Genomic DNA, 25,113 nt, shown 5'->3' on the forward strand with positions numbered 1-25,113 from the left:
CACACAGCTCTTAAACTCCACTACAGTCTATATAAGGGCAATTTCTTATGTAAGGTAATACTATTATTGTCCTATATTTTCATTTCACATGAAAGACAACCTAAGAGATGACTAATGCTGAAACTGGAAAAAAAAAATAATTTTAAAGATAAAGGGCTGGATAGTTTGGATGTATATGGTCTATAAACAACTGGTAAAATCAAGAATAAAATTAAAAATTATACCATTCCTAATCTGTTCTCAGAATTTTCAGGTTGTGTGTGGAGTGATGAATTTTCAAGCTGTGTTGTGTCAGTCAAACCTTTTTCCACTTCACTGGTGAAACCTCCCTGGATTTCAGTGATAATAGCTTTAAATGAGAAATCCTGTAATAAAAATAACTGTTTCACACAGGCTTGGAGGCATCTGTTTATATTTAATTTGATCATTTGTAGTCAGATTTCTTCCTTTGGAACTCACATAACAAAACATTGTATATACATCTGATTTATTCTCAGATTGTTGCTTTACTAAAAGTAAGAAAGAATTAACAAGTGCTGAACTCACACCTGATTTTAATCCTGATTATTTATTTCATACACTCTAAAGCAGACACTGTAAATGTTGGCCTCCAAGCATTTCCAAATTCCATTTGTGCTGGATAGCAGTGATGTGGATTCATACTTAGAACTCCAATTATTCACTTGATTTACAATTCCTTTCCACTGATATATATGCAGTGACAGACAAAAAAATTTAAATTTACAACACTAGGAAATCTTGTAGCTCTTGGAAAGGGAATTCCTACTACAATTTGGCAGAGCAGCCACTGAATTGGCAAAATTTGTCATTTGCTCTCCTCCTTACTTACTGGAACCTTTGAAATTCCATAACACAGTAGAATTTTTTGGTTGTTTTTTTTTTTTTTTTTTTTTTTTTTTACATATGCCTCTTTTCCCACTTAAGTTTTGCAGTTCTCTTTTCTTACACCCAGGTTATTCAGCACTGTGTGGAACACAGACCAATTTAAAAATCAATGTTCAGTAGCAGCAGAATAAATTCAGCTCGTGGGTTCATACCATTAATGAAAGCTTCCTCTGCCCTCCCTGTCTTGTAATTTTTGTGGTGAGCCAAAAAATGACAGTAAATATGTCTAATGTTTCCATTTTGGCATTGGGCACGTGCCTCTGAAGAGCAAGGCTTGGTTTTAAATCTTCTAACATCAAATATTGATTTATCAATTAAATAAAAAGACAATTAGATGTAATGGAAAGGTTTCCTTCAGAGGAACCACTTTTGAAGTAAATAATTCAATCCTACATGTTCAAGCAATTAGGTTTCTTTGGAATTCTTGTCTGTTTAGAATCATTCATGTAACAGTAATAGAAATTTATAAAGATTAATAGTATATCCATTAAAAGAAAACCATCCAGGAATGATAAATTAGAACAAATCAGATTAATATAAAATGTTTTGTTATGTGGTTGGAACTCAAAAGGAAGAAGCCTGATTATAAATGATTGAATTAAATATAAACAGACACCTCAAAACCTATGTGAAATATTTATTTTTATTACAGGAATTCTCATTTAAAGGTATTATCACTGAAATCCAAGGAGGTTTCACCAGTGAAGTGGAAAAAGGCTTGACTGACACAACACAGCTTGAAAACTCATCACTCCATACACAGCCTGTAAATTCAGTGTATTTTGAGGACAGATCAGGAATGGTATAATTCCTAATAATTATAATTCTGCTAAAAGCAGGTAACTCCAACCGAAATTCTTCCAGGATGATAGCCTGACCCACAGCAGGGCATGTGAATGGAAGATGCACAGACCACTGGCATTTTTGTGTTTGCTCAAGTCCCTGCTCTTGTTTTCTTTATAAATTACTATTTTCTGTTTTTCTACTTTTTTTTCTATTAATTTCTATTTTTTTTGGTTTTTTATAAGATTTTCTTTTCTTGATCCCTGGACTAAATGTGGGGGAATGAAATGGAAATAGTGGAAAAGTTTATGATAAAAAATATTTTTAATTACTCTGTGCTATCTTTCAAGACCTCACACCTCTTTTAATAGAATTTTTGGGTTTTTATGAACATTAATCATGAAAGGGTGTGGGTCAGATTAGAATCCAGAATCCTGCACACATAGCCTGATCTCAAATATATTTTTACATTCACATTTTACTAAGTTTTAGCACTTTTAAACACCAATGAAATGTTTACTTAAACAGAGTAAAGCTTGTATTTCACATTCCTAATCTGAATAAGGGCACATACCACTCTTCAATATTTGCACAAAAGTCAGGCTTGTGTTTACTGATTAATGGGCAAACCTGTTAGGAGGCACTATTTTATCCCAATCTTTTATTGCCACGTTTTTTAAGCAAGAAACCCTTGGCAGTCTTGGAAAATAATGTGAAACAACTGTTTGTTTTCCAGCTGTAATTCCCCCTCAGAGTTCAGCACATTGCCTATGGAACTGATGGAAAGTGAACCTGTTCCTTGGGGCCCCAGCAGACCCCACCACAGCTATTTCTGACTCTGCCCAGACTGATGGAGATGTTTCAACCACAGATTTTAGCGGACATGGAGTCAGAGTGTGGCACTATATTTTTTGAAAAATCTCTTTACCAAGATTTTTCTCTTGAGAAGCTGAGAAGCCTCAGAAGAAAAAAAAAAGCAAACATTATTTGTTGCTGTGGAATGGACCAATCCAAGAATGCATCTTTGATTGGCCTATGTTGGTTGTTTCTAATTAATGGCCAATCACAGTCAGCTGGCTCAGGCTCAGAGTCACAAGCTTTTGTAATCATTCTTTTCTACTCCTTTCAAGCCTTCTGATGAAATCCTTTCTTCTTTTCTTTTAGTATAGTTTTAATATATCAATATAATATATATTGATATATATAATATATTTAATATATATCATATATTATATATATTTTATTGTATATAAAATATTATATATTATATATCTATTATATTATAAAATCAAATATAATATATAATATGATATGTCATTTATATGGTAAAATATATAACATTTATTATATATAATATAATATCATATATCATATAAATCATAAAATAATAACTCAGCCTTCTGAAACATGGAGTCAAAACTCTCATCTCTTCCCTCATCCTGAGACCCCTGTGAGCTCCACCACAAGAGTGCTCTAGTGGCTGTGGAGCCAAATTCTCAATCTGCTGACAGCAGCTGCTTCCATAAAATTCCCAATGCCTGGTAACATTAGAAGTCATGGCCAAAAAAAAAAAAAAAAAAACTGGAGCAAGAGATTGCAATGCAGAAAGCAATAGCAAATAGAACACATTTAATCTTTTCTTCTAGAGAGTAAGTACCAGAAAAAAAATTAGCCTTTGATGCTGAGAGCTCCCCAGAAATAATCTGCACTGAGTGTTGGAGAGTTATATGGGTCATGCCTAATAATTTCTTCTTGCTATTACTATTGAAAAAAAAAAAAACCAAAAAACCCCAAAAAAGGTGTCTGACACTGTGGGAAATCATGGTCTGAAGCTTCCCAAGTGGTACAGATGACATACAATCAGGGGGCTGTCAAACAATGCAAAATAAAAAATCAGGTTATGCTGTAATGGATCCCAGGTTCAGCAATCACATGAGGCACAATTCCTTTAACTGTGGGAGGCTGTGTAACCATGAGAATAAACTGCTTTTCAGATATAATGGCTCTCATTTTATCCACAGAGGTAGAAAATTCCAGCTCTTTCTGACCTCTGGGAACAACCTCATTTTAACATAAGATGAGGAACAGCCTCATCTTAACATTCTTGTTCTTTATTGATCCTTTAGGATGTTGATGAGCAATTCTCTGGATTATATAATTCTGGATTAATACCTCAGAACCACAAAATGCTCTATGTATAAGATTCTATTATGTGAAAGATAACTGATTTTCCATGGCAAAATTTGGAAATAGCAGCTCCCAAAGCCAACTATGATTGCATTGTTTGAGAAAAAAGTTAACAGCTAACCAAGACTCTGGGTTGGACAAGTTATACCTTGAAAGGCTGGATTGAATCTTGGCTCAATAATTAAAAAAAAAAAAAAAAACAAGTAGAGTTTTTCACCTTGTAGCAAAGGAATAAAAAAATCATGCCAGTGAATTACCCAGAATTCCCAATAGATCACCATGCCTGTACAGCAGTAGTCAAATATGACCCTGTTAGGAAGAAATTATCACAACACCCTCAAATGCAACAGCTGATTTGCCTTTTCCAGAGCAGATTTTTGCCCTGAGCTGTCTGAAAGGGGCCCTCTTTAATTCACTGCATAACACAACAAACTGAAGCAAGGGATGCCATTTATCAGAATTAATTGTCTCAAAGTCAATCAGAAAAAAACCTCAAAACTCATCCTGGGAACTCTGAGTAAAGAAAACACATTTCTACATTGACAGAAATCGTATGCACCTCCACTGCTAAATTGACAGAAATCGTATGCACCTCAAAATTAAATTCAGTCAGGTACTCACCCCCACTTTCCATGGAAAATTCAGTAGCCAAAGTGGACTCACAGAAAAATAACTGATTTTATTCTTTGTATTTTTAACAAAAAAAAAAAAAAAAAATTGTTTCATTCTTTGAAACTACTAGATCAGACAGGAAAGGTGAAAACCCTAAAAAAATAAAAATTTGGTTTTTTTTCTAAACCAAATTATTTTATGCTCATGTAGATCCATGTTCTTTACTTGCCATCCTTGGTCTGATTTTGTATTGTGCAAATTGGAGGAGAAGCAGGTTAAACTATTACAGTGAAAACTCCAGTCCTGCCTCACAGTTCATTTGATCAATCCTTTCGACTCCTCATTATTTCAGGTGGTTCTTGCAGAATAGAAACAACATGAAAGTTATTAGGCAGCACAGAGGGTTTGTTAATCAGAGAATCTGGTAACTGATAACTGGAAGGAAGCTGAGGAGTTGATGCAGATGCCTGCTCTAAGCTAAGTGAGACTAAGCCCGACTGTCTGGGGCTTGAAAATATCCAGGTGGAGCTTGAAAACCTCCAAGACTCCACAGCCTCCCTGGAAAACCTGTTCCAATAATTAATTATTGGGGGGTTTTTTTCATACACCCCTGAAAACCCGTTCCAATAATTAATTATTGGGGGTTTTTTCATACACCCCTGAAAACCCGTTCTAATAATTATTGGGGTTTTTTTCATACACCCCTGAAAACCCGTTCCAATAATTAATTATTGGGTTTTTTCATACACACCTGATCCAAGCCACTCCAATTTCCATGCATGAGCCCTCCTTCCTTCTCCCTCTGCGCCTCAGCTAAATCCTGCCTTCATTTCCCTGATCACTTAGCTATTGGCCTTTTTTATTGTCTGTTAATGGATGTAAAATTTGCATTTGCTCAGAGTGCAACAGAATAACTAAAAATAGGGGAAATACTGCCAATAACTAAAAACAGGGGAAATTGCACTGCATTAAGTTTTACTTTCTTAGACAGCGATATTTCTGAGTATTTTGTACAAGGATGTTTATATTTTACAAGTATTTCTTCAAGATTCAAGCAAAATTAAAAAAGGATGGGGAGGGACAGCAATATATTATTTCATTTGAGTGACAGACCACAACTAAAGGCTGAGTTAAACCACTTTTACAGTTTCCCCATTACGCATTCCCCTACCTGCTATCAGCATTCCTACTCTGAATGATTTCAAGAGAGGACTTCTGAGCTGCTTTAAATGATGTAATTTAAATGTCCACACTATAGTAGTATAGTAGGAGTCCCTGTAAAATCTATGTACTGTATAAGTGGTTTTGCCCAAGTTCTAGTTATTCTAAATGAGCTACAGCTGTGAAGTCCTTAGTTGGGCAGCAGCTGTGGCTCAAGAAGGTTACTAGGATAAAAAGGGGGTGGGTTGAGAGCCCTGGAGGAGCCCTGATGAGGCCACAAGGAACAGCACTGCTGGGAAGAGCTGCATGGTAGAAAACCAGCTAGAAGGTATGGACTTCAGGAATATAACAACAGTATCATTACAACAAGTGGTGACCCCGACGTGATCCCTGATGTGATAGAGATGAGACAGCCAAGAGCTGTGGATGGCCATTGAGCCAGGACTGTGGGAAAGGCAGCCAAGAGCTACAGAAGAACATAGCTATTGAATCAAGGAGCTGAGGCAGCCAGGAACCGCGAGAAATATGGCCTTTGAGCAAGAAGATGTGTGTGTTGTACATGGCCTTTGAGTCATAGGGGAATGTATGTATTGTACTTGAATATCTCATGAGGAAATGTATGTATTGTACTTGAATATCTGTGTAGTACTTAAATATGTGGGAGTAAAAGAAAAGGGGGAAATATAGTAGTATAGTAGGAGTCCCTGTAAAATCTATGTACTGTACAAGTGGCTTTGCCCCAGTCCTAGTTATTCTAAACAGGCTACATCTGTGATACCCTTAATTGAGTGGCAGCTGTGGCCCATGAAGGCAGCTAGGATAAAAGGGGGTGGGTTGAGGGCACTGGAGAAGCCACAAGGAACAGCACTGCTGAGAAGAGTTGCATTGGAGAAAACCAGCCAGAAGGTACGGACTTTAGAAATCTAATAACAATATGTTACCAATAGGTTCATCCCTCAGCATCCATTCTGGGAACTTTTCTTTTTCCATGGAATTGTGAAGAACATCTCAGGAGCATTGCTGCTCCTGGAGCATCCTTTGGAGGCCAATGGAAGCCTTGCCAAGCTTTTGCTGCTCTTTTACTTCTTACATGTTTCAAAATTCAGTGCACCCACATGCCCTTGGCAAATATCTTTGAGTTTATTAATTATTTCTCCATTAATATTTCCTGCCTTTTTTTTTTTTTTTAATGAGAGAAAAGCATGCAGGTAAAACAATGAAATTTTTCAAATATCAGCGCTCTAATAAAGAAGTGGTCCTTCAGCAGCCATGAAATAATTAAGGGGCTGCAGCAGAAGTTTCAAATGGCCCTTGTCAATGCTTGATAACTTATTTTCACATCAAAACTATAAATCATGGGCAATATGCATTTCTACTGACATTTTAGGACAGACTGTAAAGTTCTAAGTCCACTTGGAGGAAGAGAAAGAAAACACACTGTATTAATAAAGAAGAAAAAGGAAAACATTTCATTTTGGGTTAGATTCTACAGATTTAGAATGCATGAAACTTGATGCAACTTCCTTTATATTTGCTCACTATAATGAAAATCAAACTATTTTGACCAAAGCATGTTTAGTTTATCACCACACATCTGTCCAAATTTTTCCTTATGTACTGCAGCCCAAAGCAGCCTGACTGCTGTGAAACTGGTGGAGAATTTTATCCTTGGAGAATGGAACCCTTTGATCCATCTCTGTAGCTCAGTGAGAGGAGCCAGCACAGCATTTACCAACACAGGAGTACCTGATTCTCCCAGAATAATTCCCAGAATAATGGGAACTGTAAAGCTGTTCAGGGGAAATAATCCTTCCCAATCCTGGGCTCTAAAAAAATTCTCAGTTATTTCTCAGCTCACTGGCTGAAAACAGCTTCTTGTGAGTTTTTGAAGGATTTCAAGAGAGGACTTCTGAGCTGCTTTAAATGATACAATTATTTTTATTTTTTTTATGTAGGTAAGAAAAGCGAGTTCAGCTCACATTTTCACTGCAGTTTGGAAAGTCACAAGACTTCTAGTTACAAGATTTTTTAAAGATTTATTGACTAAGAAAATACTACTAACAAAAATATTTCTGGTTTTGACTTAATCTTTAAATACACCATTTAATAGAGTCATGTTAATAGAGCATAAGTTCTTAGTTAATTATGTTATAACACAAACTTACAGTATTACATTCTAAACTTCTTGTTTACTTTTGTAACTAATTTTTTCTATATCTTAAATTCTAAACTTTCCCTTAATTAATATCTCTACTTTAAAGTATAAATCTACATACTCACTTCCAAGTTCAAAACCACAAACAGCCACACACACACTAAGACCCACAAAACAAACACACATCAAAACCCACAAATAATGCCAAAAACCCACAAATGCCAAAAATGTACAAAACAAATATCAAAACCCGCAAACAAATACCAAAAACCACAAATATCAAAAAAAATAAACAAATATCAAAAACTATAAAGAAGCACCCACCAAAACCCAAACACCCACCAAAAAGCCCCCAAACACCAAAACCCACAAAATACACACCAAAAAAACCACAACAAACAACCAGCAACCACAACAAATAAACAGACACAGAAAAACACCAAAACCCACACACCAAAAAAGCAGAAAACAAACACCAAAACCCACAAAACAAATGCCAAAAACCCGCCAAAAACCACAAACAAATGCCAAAAACCCACAAACGCCAAAAACCCGCAAAACAAACTAATATCAAAAACCACAAACACCCACCAAAACCCACCACAAAACACACACCAAAACCCACAAACATACCAAAAACCACAAGCACCCACCAAAAAGCCCCCAAACAAACACCAAAACCCACAAAACACACACCAAAAAACCACAAACACCCATTTTTTGCAATGAAAACCAGCTATAACTACAAAATAACTGCTGTTTCACTCTTTTCAGACAGAGAAGTTTAAATCATTTTTGTAGTCATCCTAAATAATGCCATAAAGGGAGAATCAACAGAGCAAAGCATTTTGGGCTTTATTTGTTTGCTCTTCCCTAATAAAATGCATAAAGATTCCTTGGCAAATATCAGTAAAGCCTCAGTTGAGGCAGAACTCAAGTGAGAGCTCAGGAAACTGAACAACACTTGCTAAAAACCACCATGAGCACAAAGCAAATGCCCTTTCTTCTTTTTACCTTTCTTTTTTACCTTTCTTTTTTCTGTGCTTGAGCAAGCAAACAGAAAAATCAAGGTGAAGGTTTTGGGACTCAATGTTTGCTGCTGAAAGTGAAAAATTGCCAACCTCAACACTGCCTACCATGGCTGATGTCACTCCAAGGCTTAGGAAATGTGCAGGATGAGAAAGCTTCAACCCAAGCATTAAAAACAAAAAAAAACCCCAAGAAAATAACACTGTTGCCTCCAGGCTTGTTAAATTATTTTTGCCCTTGCAGTGCTTTGAATTCTCAGTAGAGAAGAAACTCCAGTGGATTACTGTGAGTTATCATGAGAGTACAAGTTGTGCACTGCCCACAAAGCCAGGACATTGTGGTGCCCCAGTAAAACTGACATTGGCTCAATTCACCACAAAGAACTTCTCAAGAAAATGAGTTCCTCGTTTTTCCTCCCAGCTGAAGGAGGTTTCATGGGGTATCAGAGTTGTACACAGAGCAGGGCAGCAGCAAGTGCAGTTTTAGCTCTGTAATTAAAAATTAAAAGAGAAGCAAGTCGTTGGTAACAAGGCAGGTCTGAGCTAACTTCATCTCCTCTGTTTGCTCAAAACAAGTTTTAACAGGAGAACCCAATACATCTCCTACAGGAAAAATGACTTTGTGATATCAAAGGATTCTTTTTTATTGTCTCAATTTTTTACTCATAAAAATGAGCCAACATGAACCAAATATCTTGCTTTAGAAGGAAAGAAAAAAGCCCATATGTATTACATGATTTCCAGAGATGTTCATCACTAAAGATGACCATCAGAATTTCCTATCAGAATTTCTTCAGATGAAAACTGTGACAGATCCCACACAAATGGGTAAAAAAATGTAAATCTCAAAATAGAACTAAGTTTAGGTGGCATTATTGGTGAAAGAACAAGATGAGGAGGCTGGAAACAAAGAAAAATAAAAGAAAATGAGAAGAGGTCTGCAGATTTATCACAGGGGAATTCAAAGGAACAGCACAAGATATCACTGATGGAATTCAGAAGCAATAAACGTATGCAGGAAGACCAGCAGAAGTACATTAGAAGCATAATATCCCAGAAACTACTGAAAGATTCATGCTTTTATACTCTTATGCACCCAGCCACAGTGAAGGAAGTGTATTCACTGAAATTCCTGAAGCAATGAGTACATTTCTGATCCCAAGGCTGTGGTGCATAAAACTCCTTCAAACATTCCTTAAATATTGTTCTACCCACAGGAAAAAGCAAAGTGTTAGGCATTCACAAGTTACTTGTTTCTTAGTCAGAGTGAATATCCCATCAGAAAAACAAATCTGACTAAACCCTTGGTTTTAAGGCAAAGAAAATTACCTCATTTGTCAGAATCACAGTAAAAACAAACAAAGATATAATAAAACTATGACTGGGAGACTGCCACTTCTGCCTCTACACAGCTGCAATTAAAGATAGGAAGCTGAAGGGACTCTCAGCACTGCTGTGAAAGCTACAACAATTATTCTACAATCCCAGCTACAACATTTATTCCTCTGTCAAAAATGGGTTTGTAAAGGATTCTCAGAAGCTGGCAGAAAGCTCAGACAGCCTTGTACATCTGGGTGCAAACTCTGAGATAAGGTGTGCTGCCTTAGGGAGGCCATGGAGCAGACATGACATTGCTGAGAGAGAGATTGAACCTGAAACAAGTTTCAACAACTCCAGAATATGGCTTTGCAAAAAGACCAGATAATTTGGAGAACTAGAACTGTGAAGGATGCATTGTAGCAGGGCCAGGTGGGGTAAAATAATAGTGATTGTTGTTAGGAGTATTAGCAGCACGGTACAGCAAAAACTGATGGGGTGAAAAACATTTACAAGGTGTTGTAACCAGGAAACTGGTTGGCTTCTGATAGAGAGGAGTTGAGTTTTACATCTCTTGTCTCGCCCCTCATCGAGACTGGTAATGGAATAAAATCTTTTAAAACACCTCTCAGTTATCCCATCTCTGTAAAAGCTGGGAATAATCCAACAACTCTTGCTGTCTGAAAGCCACCTGAACAAGCAGGACCCAAAGCCTGGTCAGAAGCAGACATTGCCACAACACAGTCCTGCCAAAAACATATCCTGCTGCCTCCTGACACACAATATTATTCCCAGGCTAAATTTATTCATTAGCTGTTTAGAGCTGCTTTTTCATGCCTAGACTGTACCTTAATTCAAGCATTTGGCCATCCTGATATGTGCTTTGTGCAGGCTGGCCTAGAGCAGGGGCTGGACAGAGCTACAGAATAAAGCAGGGATTGATTCAAAGCATCTCCTCCATGGATCCACCTTGGGCAGCACCAGAGCCCAGCCAGGGCTGCACCCAAGATGAACCAAAATGGCCCCAAAATGCAGGAGCGCTCCCGGGCTCTCTCCCTGGGATCAGTTCTGCTCCATTTGCACCTTGCAGTTCATTGTCCCATTCCAGCTTTAGCCCAGGCACTCCCACCCTGCTTGTTTTTCTCTCTGCAGCCCACGGGGTTTGTGCTCTGGGGCTGAGATTGGGATCATTTGTCCTTGGTGCCCAGCTGGAGCAGGAATTGTTTTGTCTCCCTGCTCTGTGCACAGAGCTCACCATCCCTGAATGTGAAGCCCAGACCCACACACTAAAGCAGCACAGAATATGGCAATATAAAAGCTAAACCTGAGGCATCACTTCCTACCACATTCACACAGAGAAGGCTCTTTTAACATCTGGCTAGGAAGAAGTTTCCTTGGCCAGTGTGTGAAGTTCCCCATCTCACCTGGGCACTGCATGTGCTGCAGTTCCCCTCCTGATTTAGCTGACCTGCGCTGTACCTGAGGAGCTCTCAGCAGCCCCTCCTTACCTGAGCAATATTTGCCATTTTCACTGCCCTGGCAATGCTGAAACACAATTATCCTGCAGCTGATTAAGACTCACGTGTTGCTTATTACTCACTGATAGCAGGAATGCTTGCAGTTAGTCCCTGAGCACATGACCTTGCAATATCATCCTGGTTCTGTTTCTTCACTTGAAATTCACTTAACTGATTTCATCTCATGCTTGAGTCAAATTGTTTTCCAGCTTTAAGACATCAATGAATTCACCTAATATTTACAACAGGGCAAAAATGAAAAATAGATGTATAAGGTTGATGCTTACACTATTCTGGAGTCTCTCAGACCACTGTGTCTTTATCTCATTAAATTATGAAGTGATAAAAAATTTTATATAATGACGAAAATTTTATCTACTGTATTGCTGGGTGCCACCTTTTCCAGCTAAATACTGCACATGGCACAAAACCAAACCCATTCCTGGAGATCTTATGAGTCAGGTATGCTGCAACCTCATTGCTGATAAGAGCTAAAAAGAACAAGGATACTGGAGTCATCTACCACAATATCTCTCAATTAATTGTTGGTTTTCCTGTTTTATATTCCCTATGATTTTACTCACCTTTTCAGGTGATAAATTCACAATCCTTGCACACACATGAATTCAGACTCATGAGAACAGTTGTTCCATGGGCTTTTAAGCTTTGTTTTGGGTTGCTGGTTGTTTTTTTAATATGTGCATTTTGTACAGTATTCTCCCATTTGAATATAGGACTCCAGTTTTAGTAGATTAAGATCCTTGTTAGCAGTAATTTCACAGTTATTCCAGCCACATGCCAGTTTTTCCACTGTTATAGAGTGAAGTATGATCATGTTAACTACAACCACTTTTAAGTCATGTTACAAAGTTATTTCATGGAGTTTTTCTCCCCAAAGAGTTATATTGCAGTTTTCATTTATGGAACTGGGAGATCTTTTCACTTAATTGTTAAGGTATGGCTTTGTTAGCTGAGAGATCATTCTTTCAAATTTGCTGAAATGTGATATTTTGCACAGAAACATGGCAAGATTATGGGAGAAGTTTCTGAGGCACAGGATAGTTTTACATTTTCTCTCATACAATAAAATACTGAAAGAAAAATGCAAAAAAGCCTAGATTTGATTCAGTGACAGTAACTCCATTTTGCTGAAGTCTACCACAGCAAATTGCAGAACTGTGGATATAATAAATGTTTTCACCTAGAGCTTGCAGCAATTTTTTTCTCCCATAATTTATTTCCTTATGATATAAAGTCTGTAATTTTCTTGAGAGGGAGAATCCAATTACTCTCTAATTAAGAAAATTCATGTCCTTTGTTTAACTGGAAGGGATCCAGACCCATATAGCTGAATGTTCTTTTTTGTCACCATTAACAAAAAAAAAGTCCTTTATGTTTTCAGGAAATAGCATCAATTAGTTCTTCTAGATTTAATTCCTGGAAGAAGATGACTTAACAGATCTGGGTGAAGAGAGTAACAGGGGCAGTTTTACAACCTTGTACTCATCTCAGACTATAGTCTCTATACATCACAGATATTACAATTTGCATATCTGAGAGTTGCACTATTTAAAATAAAGCATTGCAGAGAGATCCTTGATCATCACATAAAGGCCAGACTTGCAGATGTCCGCACAAATTTAACCTGATCTCAGTGTGGGCTGGGATTTATGTCTTAAATATTAAAATATTTAAATTTTAAATATAAAATTTAATATTAAATTTAATATAGATATTAAAATTCTGACCTGCACACACCCATTGGAAACCCTGTATTTTTGTGTCATTTGCACATAAGAGTTCATGCATGCTTTTGAAATTCTGAGTCTGAACTGCTGCTTGCTGAGGATGTACAATTTCTTCCTGAAACTTGTTTCTGTCCCCATGGATTGGGACTTGAGAATATCTGTTAGACATTATTACTACTACTACTATTATTATTATCATTATTATCATCATTATTGCTTAAAATCAAGGACTCCTCCTTTCCCCAGTCTTTTAGTAGCCATGATAAATTTGACTTCAGCTTTCTTATAAAGGGTTCACAGATTATATAGGGATGACTGTCTTCTAAAACTACCTAAAATAATCTTGCACAATTTCTGTTTTATGCTAAAAGGGGAAAGAAATTCAGCTGATAAGGGAGGAGGGGGGGGGAGAAAATCATCGTTCAAAATTCAGAACAGCTAAATAGGTCATTCAAGTCTTATAATAATCTCCAGTATCCAGGAGCAGGTGATGACATTGGCAGTCAGGAACAGAAATTAAGAATACAGAGGGCTGGCATTTCTTGCATCTGATGCTCTATGGGCTAACTCTTCAATGCATTATCACTTGTGTGAAGGCAAAATATACATATATCTGAGAATGGGAAGAACAGCTCCAGAGTCTGAAAACATCTGCATTTTAAGCCACTCAAATGCAGTGGCTTAAATACTGCTTGGAACCCTTTAAATAGCACTTTCCAGCCCAGGAATTGATTAAAAACCTCCTTCCCCTACAGGCTGCAGAGGTAACTGAGCAGCTGGTTTGATCCCAGCTTTGTTGTGCCCACAGGAGTAGGGCAGCATGCATCCTGGGGCCTCACCAAAAGCAGAGAAAGGTTTTCTACAGAGCTGTGAGCAAACAGCAGCAATTTCATCAGCTCTTTCCACAAGTGACTTCTGTTTTTTCAGACCTGTTGATGATAACCAAGGCCTAAGATGGAATTCCTTCACCTTTCCTGTGCTCAGTGCTCCTTTGAGATCCTGTTGTCCACAGGCACTGAGGGATCTGCCCTAAGCTTTTTACGTGTCTACCAAATTATTAAACTACCTAGCAGGATTCCATGGGCTGCAGTGATTCATAGAATTCTGTATTTCACAGAAATTTTATCAGAGACATGGACATATCAACAGTTTCCTTCTGAAGTATCATTACCTAAAAGTCATTCAAACAGAAATTGGAATTCCGGAAGAGAAAAATATGACAAAAATTTGGCAGAAAGTGCTTGCCAATCTGCTGGATGTAATAAAAAGAGATAATTCGTCATAGCAGAGGGAAAAGGCAGAGTGGAGAGCACCGAAAAAAACCAGGAGGCATTGAAATTAAAACAGGAGCATTGAAATGAGAGCCTTTCCAGTGGGACTGAAAGTTTCCTGCTTTTTGAGGACTTGTAGCAAAAGTAAAGTAAACAAGGCCTCTGGTTTAATTATTGCAATTTTTTTTTCAAAATACAAATTCATTGGGAATTCAGCTAAATACAATACTTGTTTTCTTGTCATCATTCTGCTGATACAACCTAACTTATTCAACTTGGTCTTCATATTAAGCTGTGTACTGGGCTGATACCTTAAAAGTATTTCCATTTAAGTTTCAGATCTGTTTCCTCATTTAAATTCTCTGATCCTGATTCCTCCAGCTGTTTCATAAAATTTCTGCTTAGAAAAAAAAAGAATTTAAAAGAAATTGTTCAGAACCCCTAAAAGCAGTTAATATTTTAGCTAAAGTTGGTCAGACAAGATGTTAAAATTGCATTAAAATTGCATTCCTCATGTAAATTCTCTGATCCTGATTCCTGCTGCTGTTTCATAACATTTCTTTGCCAATTTACAATCTGACAACTCTCCAATTCCTGTGGCTCACAGGGCAACTCCATCGCCCTATAATCTGCTCCAAAATGGCTCCATGCCCTACAATAAAAGGTACATATGACTTCTTAGGAAAAGAAAAATAATTTAAAAGAAATTGTTCACAAGTCCTAAAAGCAGTCAATATTTTAGCTAAAGTTGGTCAGACAAAATACTGAAATTTCAGCTAAAGGTGGGCTAGGGCTGTATGCGTTCTTGTAAAAACCCTATAGCTGCAAATATCACATTGGAATATATGAAGGACAAGTTGGAGCAGAGATTCTTTTTCAAGGCTGGCAGCACAGTGAGGTGAGGGAGCACACAGAAAGTCTGCTCAGATTTAGGAGCAAAGCCCCTCTGTGTACAAACACATGGCAATGAGAGGGAGAGGCCTGATATAGATGTTTTCTGTAAATTTTCTCTCCTTATTCCCAACAAGACACACTAGAAGCAAAAGCACTGCACTGTCCCTATGCACTCAGAGCAATTCTGTGTTTAAGACACCAGCAGGAACAATTATACCCAGTGTTCCAGGGCTCAGCAAAAAGCAATGCCTATTTTGTTGAGCACAGTTCTCCATGCCCCTCACACACTGGGACAAGCAAAAAACCCTGGAGCAATGAATGATCATTGCATTTCAGCAGTGCTGCATTAGCCCCAGCCTTGCAGGGAGAGCTCTGACACCCCTTTTTGCCCAAAGGCTGCACCAGGGTGAGGAAGGAGTGAGCAGGGAGGGATCTGGCCCATAGCCAGGAGGGTGCAGTGCAGCCTCAGTGCCAAATCTCACTCTGCTTGCTGCAGTGCCGTAAAATCTGCTTCAGCTGGGCAGGAACTCCCAGCAACTTGACCCAGAAACCACGAGATGGCACCACAAGAAGCCAGAAAAGCTGCTCTGTTATCTGCAGCTCTGATCTAGCTGTTTATATAATTAATAAAGCTATTGAGCAGCGCTGTTTCTTTTTCAGCGATTACAGACGGATCTCTGCTAAGTGACTTTTCCATTCCTCTAAGCTCAGCAGACAGTGTTTAGGCTGATCCATTTCAGGCAGCTCTGCTGAAACAGACACAACACAAATCAATATTTAAAAAGGTGATCCGTGCCCACAGGTATCCCGTTTCAAGGTAATTTTAATCACGTTTGGGAGCGCACATTTGGCAGGCTGGCTTGTCCTGCAGTGATGCCTGGTTTTTCCTCACTGTTCAACCCCTCTGCCCTCATCCTCTTGCAGAGCTGCCTCCCAAGGCATGCCTGGCATCATGGGGCCCCACACTCCTAGAGAGGGAGAAAAAAGGAAAATCTAGGCAAGATAAGAGTCAAGGTTCATCCTAAAGAGAATTATGATCAGTGATGGCCAAAAAAAGAATTTCTAGGCAAGATAAGAGGACAAGATGGACAAAAAATGAATTTCTAGGCAAGATAAGAGACAAGGTTCATCCTAAAGAGAATGATGGCCAGTGTGATGGCCAGAAAATTAATTTCTAGGCAAAATAAGAGGAAAGATGGCCAGAGAATGAATTTCTAGGCAAGATAAGAGGCAAAATTTATCCTAAAGAGAAGGATGGCCAGAGAATGAATTTCTAGGCAAGACTCATCCTAAAGAGAAATACAATATTCAAATTCAGCCAAATACAACACTTGTTTTCTTATGTCATCATTCTGCTGATACAACCTAACTTATTCAACTTGGTCTTCATATTAAGCTATGGACTGAGCTGATACCTTAAAAGTATTTCCATTTAAGTTTCAGATCTGTTTCCTCATTTAAATTCTCTGATCCTGATTCCTCCAGCTGTTTCATAGAGTTTCTGCTTAGAAAAAAAAGAATTTAAAAAAATTGTTCAGAACCCCTAAAAGCAGTTAATATTTTAGCTAAAGTTGGTCAGACAAGATGTTAAAATTGCATTAAAATTGCATTCCTCATGTAAATTCTCTGATCCTGATTCCTGCTGCTGTTTCATAACATTTCTTTGCCAGTTTACAATCTGACAACACTCCAATTCCTGTGGCTCACAGGGCAACTCCATCACCCTATAATCTGCTCCAAAATGGCTCCATGCCCTAGAATAAAAGGTACATATGACTGCTTAGAAAAAAAATAATTTAAAAGAAACTGTTCACAAGTCCTAAAAGCAGTCAATATTTTAGCTAAAGTTGGTCAGGCAAAATGTTAAAATTGCAGCTAGGGTGGCTAGGGCTGTATTCATTCTTCCCAACCTATTTTTCTTAAACAATTTGACCTAAATACTGCACTTGCAAAAAAAAAATATGGGTCAGGCATCTTCAGCCCAGGACTTTATTTAGCAAGCCAAGTAAGGTGGGCTTCTCATCCTTCCTCCAAGAGTGCCAAACCATTCTGCACCAACTTTGTTGTGCTCTCAGTGCAGACTGCCAGCATGATTCACACCAGCCTTGTGTTGCATATCATAGCTGCAGTTTGGAAACAATCAGCAGCTGCTGGGTTTTGTGTATGAATGAGGTTCAGTCCTGCCAAATTTACTGGTTTAGAAGGAGGAGGCATCATAAAAAGCATCACAATCTTGCCCAGCTCCTTAACATAGCAGAAACAGCAATTAAATATTCCAGTGTCTGAAATATTGGGGGTTTTTTATTATTTCTAGGTTTAACAAAATAGGAACATGGCAGGTCAGAGCAACAACCTATCTAGAAAATAAATGCAAACATTCCTTACACAAACTAATAGCAGCTTTTGTCCTTTGGACTCCAGTCATTCTATTATATTTGGGCCTTGAAATATTATTAACATAATCATTAAATAATAAATAAACATAATTAAAATGTAAAATAAGTAAATAAAACCAAAAGTTAATTAAAAAAATATTAAAAAAATAAACTCGAATTGGATTTGAATTTTCAAGTGAATATTTAGACATGTTTGTTTCTTTTCTCTTTGATTATCTTTCTGATGTTCTCAACAGCATAATGACAGCTCCATACAAACCCAAGAACTGTTCAGGTAACAAAAAGGAAACCCTAGCTGATCACATATTCAATAACTTTATGTATTTCCCTTGCTTTGTCAGTTTTCTAATATGGCTGATCCATGACAATGCTTTCTAGTTGAAAAACACTATAATAACACTTTTTAATCCATGAGAATGCTCTCTAGTTGAAACACACTATAATATTCAGAAAAACTTGAAATAACACAGCACAACTCCAGGGCAATGACTGAATAAAAACTTCTACTCACACACAAAAAAGGAAGAAAAGTACTTTTCATTGGAAAATTATAACACTCAATAGCTATGTGATACATAAAAGTGAAAGAATGACCAAGAAATAACAAGAGAGCATTTTTAGCAAACATGTATTTTTTATCCTTGGTTTGTCCTTGAGCAGAATCTTAACACATTTCCTAACAGATACCAATGGAGTTACCACATGATCTTATAGAAGGAGCCAGGACCACACTGTGGCTCTGCAAGAGAAAGGAGATCAAGATGATAAGAATGCCATCTCTAAAAAGAATAAGAAATGCAGTTGGCTTATATATTTAGAAAAGTGGCATAAGAATCAGCCATGAATGAATTTATGTCATGTGAAACAAGAGCTACAAGAGATGACTGAATGACAGCAAAGCATCTGTGTCCATGATATTTTATGAAAAATCCTTTTGGTAGGATCTTTTCTCCTGAGAAACTGGGAAGTTTCAGCCTCTCATGTTTTGCTGCTTTGGAATGTGATTTGGAGAATTGTTTTCTCAGCATGTGAATTGTTTTTACTTGATGATCAATGACAGCCAGCTGTGTCGAGGCTGTGAGCAATCACAAGATTTTGTTATTCCTTCTATTCCTTCCTTTATAGCCTTCTGATTAAATCCTTTCTTCTCTTTCTTTAGTATAATTTTAATATATCATTTTCTTTTAATATATTATATATCATAAAATAATAAATCAACCTTCTTAAACGTGAAGTCAAGGTTCCCATCTCTTTCCAGGTTGGGGAAGCCTCCAAATTCAACACATCTGGATTGCTGTGTTTATTAAGTAATTCTCAGAATCTTTAATTTCTGCTGCTCTTGTCTGCAAGCCGGATTTCCACAAGGCTTAGAAAGACTAACAGCCTGTGTAGGTATTTGAAAATATGGGATATATAACCTCAGTCCCAAGGAATAGGAACTTGTATCTCCAGAGATTTCTAAAACCCTGTGCTACTAAAAGCACACTCAATCCATTCTGGCATTTTCTTTAGTTTCCTGAGGATCAAATATTCTGCTTCCATATGAATGCATACACAAATTCATCATTAATGATTAAGTCTTTAGCTGACACTAATTAGTTTCAGCTATCTGTGTGCTCAGCAGGCCCGACCTACTTCACAGTTCTGCTTCATTAGTGCTGCCAGCCTAAAACAACATCAGTAAAAATTGTATTGACCAACAGTGCCCAGCCCCACCACTGAAGGCAGTGTGAATTTAATAAGGGTCACAGCAAACCCCAAAGGCACAGGGAGAGGTAAAGCAGTGGCAGAAGACATCTCCCACCAGCAGCAAGCAACAAAAGGGAAAACCAAAACTCCAGTCCATTTATTCAGCACTGTGCTCTGAAATTCCAACACCACAGAGGGAGCTCAGGCTGCAGCACAGAAGCAATTTGTAAGCTTGGTGCTTCAAGGATATCCATTTATTCCGTCACTGGGGAGCAGCAGCGAAGCTCAGGGTAAATCTGGGGCTGTGCAGGAAAACATTTGGGCAAGCACAGAGAGGGGAGAGGAAGAGGGCTTGGAAAAGAAACCTGGCAAAGGCACTGTTCCACATCTTCATGGTCTGCAACCACACAAAGTGAATTAAGCCACCGATTTAAGCACCTTGGACATGCCTTGAGACACTTCCAATGCAAACCAGATGCAGAAGCTGTTATCCTCTGTAACATATCTATTTATCAAGAGCTAAAGCATGTAATCACAACTATGAACATAAGAAACTTCAAACCACACCCCCAGACCCCTTTAAGTTTAACATGTAAGCATTTAAGGTTACATTAGAAGCTAAAGCTAGGCTGCAGCAGGAATAGTCACAGGTATTTTATACCAAACATGGTTTTAACCCACTAGAAGGTTGAATACATCTTCTGTCAGGACAGAGTGAGATTTATTACTTGTGGTGGGTGTGTTGCACACCTATAACCTTCCAATACCACTTGGACAGATGCTGAAGTTCTCTTAGATATCTAAACCACCTTCTTTTAAGCAGCACACACTTAAAACCTGTAGCAACAGACTGCATAGTCCTAGCATCACCACACTTGAAGAAAGAAATTCCATTTTTTTTAGAATGTATAAAGAAGATAAAAGCTTTCAGTTCTGTATTAGATGCTTATGCAAGGAAAAAAAAACCCAAAAAAAAAAAAAGATCACACACACACACAAAATACCCCAAAACAAAGAAATAAACTAACCACAAGCAGAAGAAGACAAGCATTTGCTGATAGAAAGAAAATAAGAGCAAAATGTGTCCCAGCACTTGTATTTGAAGTGATTAAAAAAGCAAAGCAAAAGATCCCTTGTGACAGCAGCGGTGACAAGGGCTTGCTAGGTTACAGCAGCAAACAGTCCAAGGGAAGGAGCCACAGAACACTATAAAAGCAGCAACACCAGAAGCATTTCATGTCCCCAAATAGCCACTAAGGCATCACAGAGCCATGTGAACCTGCTGTCCTCTGTGACTGCCACAGGGATGTCACTCTAGGACACAAAACAACTCAACACACTCACACTGCTGCTCTCAAGGTGAAGGAAAAAAAAGGGATGCCTGATTCTGACTCCAACATTTATAGATTCCCAAAAGTGGCAGGGGAATGGAGGGTGACAGTGCCACCTCTCCAATGACACTGGACAAACCAACAGTCCACCAAACTTCTCCTCCCCCATAAAAAAAATGTTAAACACTAAGTTATTAACAGAAAGTGTGTGAGAAAGTTTGCTACAAGAATGCAAACATCAGGAGGCTTAGAAAATCTTAAAAAAAAAATCAGGGTGACACTGGTGTGTTTGTATTTTTTCCCAGCAGCACCTGAGTTTGATGAACTTGCCCTCTGCTCACATGGAGGATTTCCCTTGACAGCATTTCCCAAACTCCTGCACTCCCTCCAGCAGAGTGCACAAGTCTTGGCCATCATCTGCTCCCTTGAAACCTTCCATTAAAGTGTTTGCACTGTGTTTATGAACTCCATGAACTCTTCAGGAGAAGACTTTCTGCTCATCCCACCCCTCACTCATACTCTCCCATCAATCCCATCAATTACACTGCCACACCTCCTGGTCTCACTGACAAATGTGGATCTACAACAGTGCTGTAAGGTCAGTTTTCCTTTGAATAGAACAATTTCCCTAAATTGTGCTCCCACAAGTGAGGAGGCTGAGAGCTGGGGCACTGAAGATACAGCATGGCAGGGGCTCAACTTGCTCTGTTTGTCAAACCATGCTTTAGTCAAAGCGTGTAACTTCTTCAAAACATGAAACAGATCAGATATTTTCTGTACTGCCCTCTGCAAACAAAACTTATTTTGTCTTATTTAACTTGGATAAATTAGTACTTAGAAAAGACCAGATCCTCAGCAGGGATACAACAAAAGTAATCAGCTTTTGTCTGACCTCTCTGGAATTAGAGATTTGCAGCAACTGAGAACCTCCCCTGAGAAGACAGACTGTGTTGACACTAAATGACACAAAAAGCCCATTATCAAATAGTCACAGGGTTTATATTCATTCAGAGAAATAGGCCTAATTTTTTATTTTTTTTTTTTTTACTTCTTTATAGATTTCAGTGAACTGTCTTATCCAAACGAAGTTTATATTACAGGGGACACCCAGGGAAAATTTCCAGCTCACTTTCTAACTTTGGTGAGATGCAAAACTCATTTCCCAATGCAGGTACTGCAGGGAAAGTGGAACAGATGGGCAGTCTGCAGGACCCCAGCCAGGTATGACACACTTAAAGGGCTCATTTGTAAAAGCCACTTGGAAAAATACCCCATCTGCAGGAGCCTAATAGTCCAGGGAGAACTTATTTGCATGATAAAATGCTTTTAAAACTCTATGTCCTTGTCTAGTTTTCCTTCAGGGATGGATTTCTGTAAAAGTCAGACTGACCATAACAGAACAGTCATAACAAAGCAAGACTGGCTGTTCTGGGCCGGTAATAGTAAATACAGTGCTGCTGTGAGTCATCCCCCCAAAAGTGGTGTGTGAAGCTCAGAGACCTTTCTCTGCCCTTATTCTGGTGAAGAGCCACACATCCCTAACTTGTGAGTGCAGGAAATACCCAAACACTATCCACAGACTCTTTTATTCCCATGGAAAACCAAGGAATTCATTCAAGCTGGGTTTGCATGATTGTCAGCTAAAAATATTGGAATTTTCCCTGGAACATGAAAATATTTCATCTGAGATCACAGACATAAAAACACAAATCTGGAGCCTCATTCTGACATCCTAACAGTCCCTTTCCACAACACAAATAATCCTCACATAAGTTGAAAATGTGATCATGAGAGGAACCATATACTGGGCCAGAAAAGAATGGCAAAGAAAAGAGTTCATGGTTTGACAAAATTCACATTCCTAGTTTTACTGCATCAATGAATAAATACATATGCAGCTCACTGGGTAAGACCTTACTCAGAGAAAACCAATTAAAATTGAAAATTCCTCTGAAAAAAAACCAAGAAAATAATTATAGCTAAGAAACACCACAGCAGTGTCCCCACTGTGAGGGGTCTTCCACTGCCAGAGGACCAGCTTGCACCCCAAGCCATCACTCTGGGGGCTGACAGAGCAGTTCAAACACCTGACTGAACATTGCATTTCCAAAAATAGGCTTCTCAACCTTTTTTCAGACTGTGAAATGGCTCAGCTATTTCTAAATGCCACTGAATCAAACCCAGTGACATGTGGGGAGAGACACTGTGACAGTAACCTTCACCATCCCTTCCTGAGTGTGTTTGGCTTTTCTTCTTTCCTCTCAGCAAGGCTTAATCTCCCTGTCTGGCTGAACATTAATCCTCTTTCACCAAGTCCCAAACTAATGCTTGCTGCATTAAGACACTGCAAATCCTCAAGGTATAAATTACACCCAATTCAGTATAAAAGGAAAGCACAGAGGCTTGTTTCTCACTACAGCTGGTGCTTCTAGGAAGGCAAGTAGAATACAGGTAAGTTTGCATCAGATCCTGATGGAGAAATCTTTTTTTTTTCATATTGCAAACTCTTAAAGTAATTAATTGCTTCTGAAAAATACATTATACTTGGCTTTTTCTCTCTCTTGCTTCTTTTTCTTTGTCCTTACAGACAGGATGAATTCTCTCTCCAGAAACTTAGATAAATTTTTCATTGGAAGTGGTATGGTATTCTGTTATTATTACCACTCTGCAGAGATTGCTGCCATGCCATTTCCATTGCTTAGGAAAACCAAACTCCTTGATCAGTAAATATAAGGAAGATCCATCTCATGTCTCTGTTCTCACTGATGATTCTGAACTCTTGCTGCTATAGAGCCACTTGGGGACAAAGCAGAGACTCAGTTTCTCCCTGCTTCTCTAACTATTGGAAATAACTATACATTTTGCTCCAGCTGAGCTCTACTTTTTGCTTTACAGACAGGATGAAGACACTCAACTGCTACGTGCTGCTCCTTTGCTGGAAAGCAATTTGCTGCAACAGCTGCCAGCTCACCAACATCACCATTGCTGTGGAAAGAGAAGAATGTGAATTCTGTATCACAGTGAATGCCACGTGGTGCTCAGGATACTGCTTCACCAGGGTGAGACTCTTCATTTCATGCCCCAGAATTGAATATTTCAAGTAAAGGGTGGATACCCCATTCCTGCAGTCCATAGCAAACGCAGACAGGATGAGCCTTGTGAAAAACAGGCTGAATAACTGAGCAACACAAGAGTAGATGCACAGACAGAAGGGTGAAATACTATCACAAAATTCAGTTAATTAACTGGCTGCATATATTATGTGCATAGTGTATGACCACAGTTAGAAGAATTACAGTCTGCATCTCTGCTTTGTGCTCAATTTGTGCTTACAAGCAGATACAATAAAGCAGCCATTCCTATGTAGACTCCTCTGCCCTTTCAAATAATTTAGACTCAAGCAATTGACCTGAAAGATTGTCTGGTGATGGGATGACACAAATTTGCTGTTTCAGTCCTCCTGAAAGGGGAAATTTAAAGGTCTAAATGAATTTAGATGAGTCAGACCCAAATGCTTTGGATCTCAGCAGCATTTTCCCATTTTATAAAAACTCTGATACCTATCCCACAACAAATTTTAAAACTCTTACTTCCTTCCAATTTCAGGATCCAGTATATAAATACCCTCCAGTATCAACTGCTCAGCAGACCTGCACCTTCAAGGAGGTTGTGTATGAAACAGTGAAGATCCCTGGCTGCGGTGACCACCCTGAAGCTTTCTACTCATACCCAGTGGCCACAGAGTGCCACTGTGACAGCTGTGACACTGACACCACCGACTGCACTGTCAGGGGACTGGGGCCAGCCTACTGCTCCTTCAGCCAGAATGGAAGCAGCCAGTGAGGGGCACTGGGGACAGCAGTTTGGCTCTGAGTGTTCCCTGCTAGGTGAAGGTCCTCACCTTCGGTTCGGGTTTCAGTGGAAAGTAACAGGTTAGGTGTATTTATAAACTGCCAAGACTGAAACAAAGATTTTTAAGGCCAAAAATGAAGAGCTACTGACTAAACTCCTCTTCATGCCTTCCTTACTTAACCTATCATTTGCCTTAAAATCATTTCCATAGGTCTATCAAAAATGCTGCTTCCAATCTCTTCTGCCTTTCCCCCACTCTTTATCAA

The 25,113-nt window shown here is 38.5% G+C and overlaps 1 protein-coding gene and 1 long non-coding RNA gene across 2 annotated transcripts in view; one reads left to right on the forward strand and one right to left on the reverse strand.

The window, feature by feature from the left end:
- The window catches only part of LOC135449087 (uncharacterized), a 71,072-nt gene that overhangs the window by 24,511 nt on the left and 21,448 nt on the right, over positions 1-25,113 (reverse strand). The gene's annotated exons all lie outside the window — the stretch shown is intronic.
- On the forward strand, positions 23,896-24,838 carry FSHB (follicle stimulating hormone subunit beta). Its single transcript, XM_064715595.1, has 2 exons — positions 23,896-24,054; positions 24,602-24,838. The coding sequence occupies exons 1-2, from the start codon at positions 23,896-23,898 to the stop codon at positions 24,836-24,838; spliced, it is 396 nt and encodes a 131-aa protein (XP_064571665.1).

The sequence above is a fragment of the Zonotrichia leucophrys genome, chromosome 5 (assembly GCF_028769735.1).
Source record: "Zonotrichia leucophrys gambelii isolate GWCS_2022_RI chromosome 5, RI_Zleu_2.0, whole genome shotgun sequence".
NCBI classification, from domain to species: domain Eukaryota; kingdom Metazoa; phylum Chordata; class Aves; order Passeriformes; family Passerellidae; genus Zonotrichia; species Zonotrichia leucophrys.

Coding starts and splice junctions, on each gene's coding strand:
- FSHB (XM_064715595.1), top strand. CDS start 23,896: ATGAAGACACTCAACTGCTACGTGCTGCTCCTTTGCTGGAAAGCAATT. Junction 24,055..24,601: donor CAGGATACTGCTTCACCAGG/GTGAGACTCTTC, acceptor TTCCAATTTCAG/GATCCAGTATATAAATACCC.